This window comes from Trachymyrmex cornetzi, unplaced genomic scaffold, assembly GCF_001594075.2.
Source record: "Trachymyrmex cornetzi isolate Tcor2-1 unplaced genomic scaffold, Tcor1.1 scaffold1519, whole genome shotgun sequence".
NCBI lineage: Eukaryota > Metazoa > Arthropoda > Insecta > Hymenoptera > Formicidae > Trachymyrmex > Trachymyrmex cornetzi.
Genome location: NW_017296112.1, coordinates 13,856 through 17,892, shown reverse-complemented (window position 1 = coordinate 17,892; position 4,037 = coordinate 13,856). Strand labels below are relative to the sequence as shown.

The window sequence follows — 4,037 nt, the reverse complement described above, 5'->3', positions numbered from 1 at the left end:
TCTTCAGTATGTTCCAAATGAAAAAATTTAAAGAATTACGGGTATTAAATACAATAAAATTAAATTAAGGAAGTCAGTATTACACAGTTGTCATTAGAAACGCATTGATTTCGAACTTAACAATAATTCAAAAATGTAAAACACAAAAGTATAAAATAATTATATAACTTATAAATTAATTGTTCTTATGTACAATAATTGCTTACATAAAAACAATTAATTTATAAGTTATATATTTAATTTTATTGTATTTAATATTCGTATGCTTTAAATTTTTTTATTTGGTACATACTGAAGAGGGCGAAATATCGGCCGAAACCGATATTTATAATCATTATTTATAGAATTTTAATCGTTAACATTATGTTATAAATACATGACTTTCGGTACAAATAACTTGTGGTTGCTTGTATGCTCTTGATTGTTTATATTGATTAAGTTAGTGTTTATCTTCTTAATTATTACAGCATGATCTCAAAGTTTACACAGTACTACTCATGAGTTTGTACATATAGTGTGATATTAACTATTTGTGTACCTGAGAGAATAGATATAGTATATTTTACAGTTAATTTAACATGAGATAATTATGTTTAAAAGAGAAAGGCAAAAAATTAATTCTTTTTAATATATTTAAAAATTAAGTTTTTATAATATGAAATATGAAGATTTTATGTTCAAGATTAATGTTTAAAGATTATTTTGAAAATACTAAATGTTTTGTTTGTGTTAAATTTTACATACATATAATATAAAAATATACTATAAATAAATATATACATATACGCCATGTGTAACATACGTTGAGACAATAAAAGTTTATTTTTATTTTATCATTACATAAATTATACAGTTTATTGAATATTGTATTTTTACTTTTTATGTTTATAAATTTAGTCTATATTTAAATCTTGTAAATTTCTTTTACATACTCATACTTTATTTATTGTCTGAATTCTCTGAATTTGTGTTACAAACATAATGAAACTTATTTTTATAGAAATGTCAAAAGTCATTGAGTAATGCTTTTTCCCATTGCCACGGAATTGCACCTTCTCCTTCAAAATACATAGCAAATTTATTTCTTATATCTGTCACATTTTGGCAAGCCGATTCTATTTTATTTGCGATATCTTGAAGACCTTCAGATACAACTAGATTGGCTGGTTGTAAAGTAGAATAATACCGATCTTTACTTTCATTATTAATTATAAAATTATGTAAGCAACATGTTGCTTGCACAATTTTTTTAGTTAGTTCAAGAGATGCTATAATTGGTTTTCTATAAATTCTCCATCTTGCTACTAGTATTCCGAACGCACTTTCTATGACACGCCTTGCTCGACTCAGTCTGTAATTAAAGATTTTTTTCCTTCGATTAAGGTGCAAGCTTCGAGAATATGGTCGCATCATGTAATTTTTCAAAGCAAAAGCTTCATCTGCCACAATCACATATGGCAAAATGGGACCATTGGTTCCAACTACTACTGGTAATGGTATTTGTAGAGAATTTTCTTCCAGTGAAGTATATAATTTGCTATTTCGAAACACTCCACCATCACTCTGCCGTCCTTCCGCTCCAATATCTATGAAAGTAAACCGATATTTTGCATCACAAACAGCAAGCAAATTGATACTGTGTTGACCCTTGTAGTTATAAAATGAAGATCCACTATTTGGAGGAGCCTATACAAAATTATAAGAAAAAATTAATCTTTTAATATTATATATAATAAAATTAATTTAACTTTAGAAATTCACATGTATACCTGGATTATGACATGTTTTCCGTCTATTGCTCCTATACAGTTTGGAAAATCCCAATTTTCTTCAAATTCGTTTGCTATTTTTTTCCACAAATCTTTGCTGGGTTGTTCAAAAACTGTATCCTTTAATGCAATCCAAATTGCTTCGCACGTTTCGGACACAATTTTTGAAATTGTATTATGTGCTACTCGAAATGCATAGGAAAGAGATCTCATGCTATCTCCTGAAGCCAAGTAACATAGACATATTTCTAATCGTATATTTGGAGGTATTGCTTCTCGAACACATTCTTGTTTTGTAATGTATGGATCGACAGCAGTAAATAATTTGTCAAAAACCTCTGGAGTCATACGAAAGTAATTGATGAATTTCTCATCATTATAAAAATGTAACTCTCTTATGAGATTATTACTCGCTCCATGTCTTTTTCTGTTATCGGTTGAAAAAATCGGATAAACCCAATATTTTCGTTTTCGCACTTTATTTTTATTTTTACGTTTATTTAATAAATATAGAGCTCTCACCAGTTTCTTTAATTTAATCTCTGTTACTGTACGATCAAGTGTTTCTGATATTTTTTTGCGGAAAGCAATAATGAATAGTGCTAATACATCAGAATTCATTTTTTAGAAATTTCACTGAGAAAATTTCAACTAGAGAAACTGCAATTTTTTCAGAAATTGTATACAATGAACGTATGTAGATAAATGAACGTGCGTGTGCTACGCAAAACTCATTTCTATATGTCCCATGAAGCGTATTACAAACTCACGTAACCAATAAGCTGCCATCTTTGGTATTTCTGTTGGAACAATCTAAAAGAATATAAAGATATGATTGGTTATTGCGTACGTCACCCAACTTTCTTGCGTACTATGGGACATACGGAATTAAATTCCACGTAACAAAAAGCGCGTAGTAAAGGCGTAACAACTCGAAAAACGCGTACTGGTCCCCGATTGGTTACGCGATACGCGTTACGCGGAAAATCTGTGCCATGGGACAGCACCCTTATTTGTTATCTCAGTGATACTTATAGTGTGAAAATTGTATAGAAATTTCGTGTATGGATAAAGCTATATTATCTTCGTAAGTATAAGGGCCTGCGCACAATAGAGGAACAAGAATTAGATATTAAGATTTCAACCTATCAGAAACCGTGTATTCCGATGTAATCAGTTTCTGATAGGTTAAAATCTTAATATCTAATTCCTGTTCCTCTATTGTGCTCAGGCCCTAAATCTGTAAATGATTATGGGGACAAGTTACGACTCAAGTTTTCGCCATAAAGAAATGTGTTCGGCTTTTAGATCTATTGCATTCTTCATAGATTTGTTTCTAATAGATTTTATGAATATTTCGATTACATTCAGTTTTGCGATGTTTTGTGTTCATAGCAGCATTTTGTCTTTATTGCTGCTACATGGTATAACATGAAGTTGCTTTAAGTTATTCCTGTGCAGTACAAATAAAGTTGAGCTAAGCGTTACGAATGTCCTTTTATATATATAATATTGATTTTTTTTTAGTATACGCAACGTTGTTTATAATGAGTGACGAAGAATTTATTGTTAAAACTTTAAAACAATGGGGTCTTGAAAAGTGGTCATCTAAATTTCTGGGTATGCATTTATAAATGTTTGTAAACATTTACTGTCATAAAAGTAAGATATAGTATAACAATAATTAATTTTATTTTTGTAGAACAAGAAATAAGCCCATCATTATTGTTAAATATTTCAGAGGAAATATTAATGGAATTAATATGTACTATTGGTGCAAGATGTACTTTTATAGAAAAAAGAAAACAATACTTAGAACAGCAGTCAAGTAAGGTAAGTAAGATACAAAATTAAGATGTATCAAATCTTAGATTTTTAAACGAGACGAGCCGTTTACTCAAAAACAATCTTTTTAGAATAATTCTGTCAAAAAATTTTGATAATTTTTATGCATTTTTCTACTTATGATCTTTTTGAGACGAATAAATGTATAATAAATGTACACACACACGCGCGCGCGCACACACACACACACACGCACGCAAACACAAACATATAGTATACAGAAAATCTTTAAGAATCAACTGCTCGTCCCACGAAACTTACGTCAGAAAAATTTTGGAAATTGAAAGGTTAATCTCTATGTTATTGACATAGAACATAATCTTTTTAAATATATAAAAACCCGTCAAAAACAATCAAAGTTTAGATGTTAGATTAATAATAATTTTATATATAAATTCGTAATTAATTGTATTGAAAGACCAA

At 29.1% G+C, this 4,037-nt stretch overlaps 1 protein-coding gene across 2 annotated transcripts; it reads right to left on the bottom strand.

The window, feature by feature from the left end:
- Positions 1 to 902: 902 nt before the first annotated feature.
- Positions 903 to 2,476, bottom strand: LOC108758146 (putative nuclease HARBI1). 2 transcript variants are annotated; one of them, XM_018502949.1, is made up of 3 exons: positions 2,292 to 2,368; positions 1,770 to 2,196; positions 903 to 1,686 (listed from the first exon to the last, which is right to left on the bottom strand). In XM_018502949.1, exons 2-3 carry the CDS (start codon positions 2,115 to 2,117, stop codon positions 1,006 to 1,008), a joined length of 1,029 nt encoding a protein of 342 aa, XP_018358451.1. In that variant the 5' UTR covers positions 2,118 to 2,196; positions 2,292 to 2,368; the 3' UTR covers positions 903 to 1,005. The 2 variants fall into 2 exon arrangements, with proteins under 2 accessions (XP_018358451.1, XP_018358450.1); XM_018502948.1 differs by having other exon boundaries at positions 1,770 to 2,476.
- Between the last annotated feature and the right edge of the window lie 1,561 nt (positions 2,477 to 4,037).

Coding starts and splice junctions, on each gene's coding strand:
- LOC108758146 (XM_018502948.1), bottom strand. CDS start 2,390: ATGAATTCTGATGTATTAGCACTATTCATTATTGCTTTCCGCAAAAAA. Junction 1,687..1,769: donor GAAAACATGTCATAATCCAG/GTATACATGTGA, acceptor AATTTTGTATAG/GCTCCTCCAAATAGTGGATC.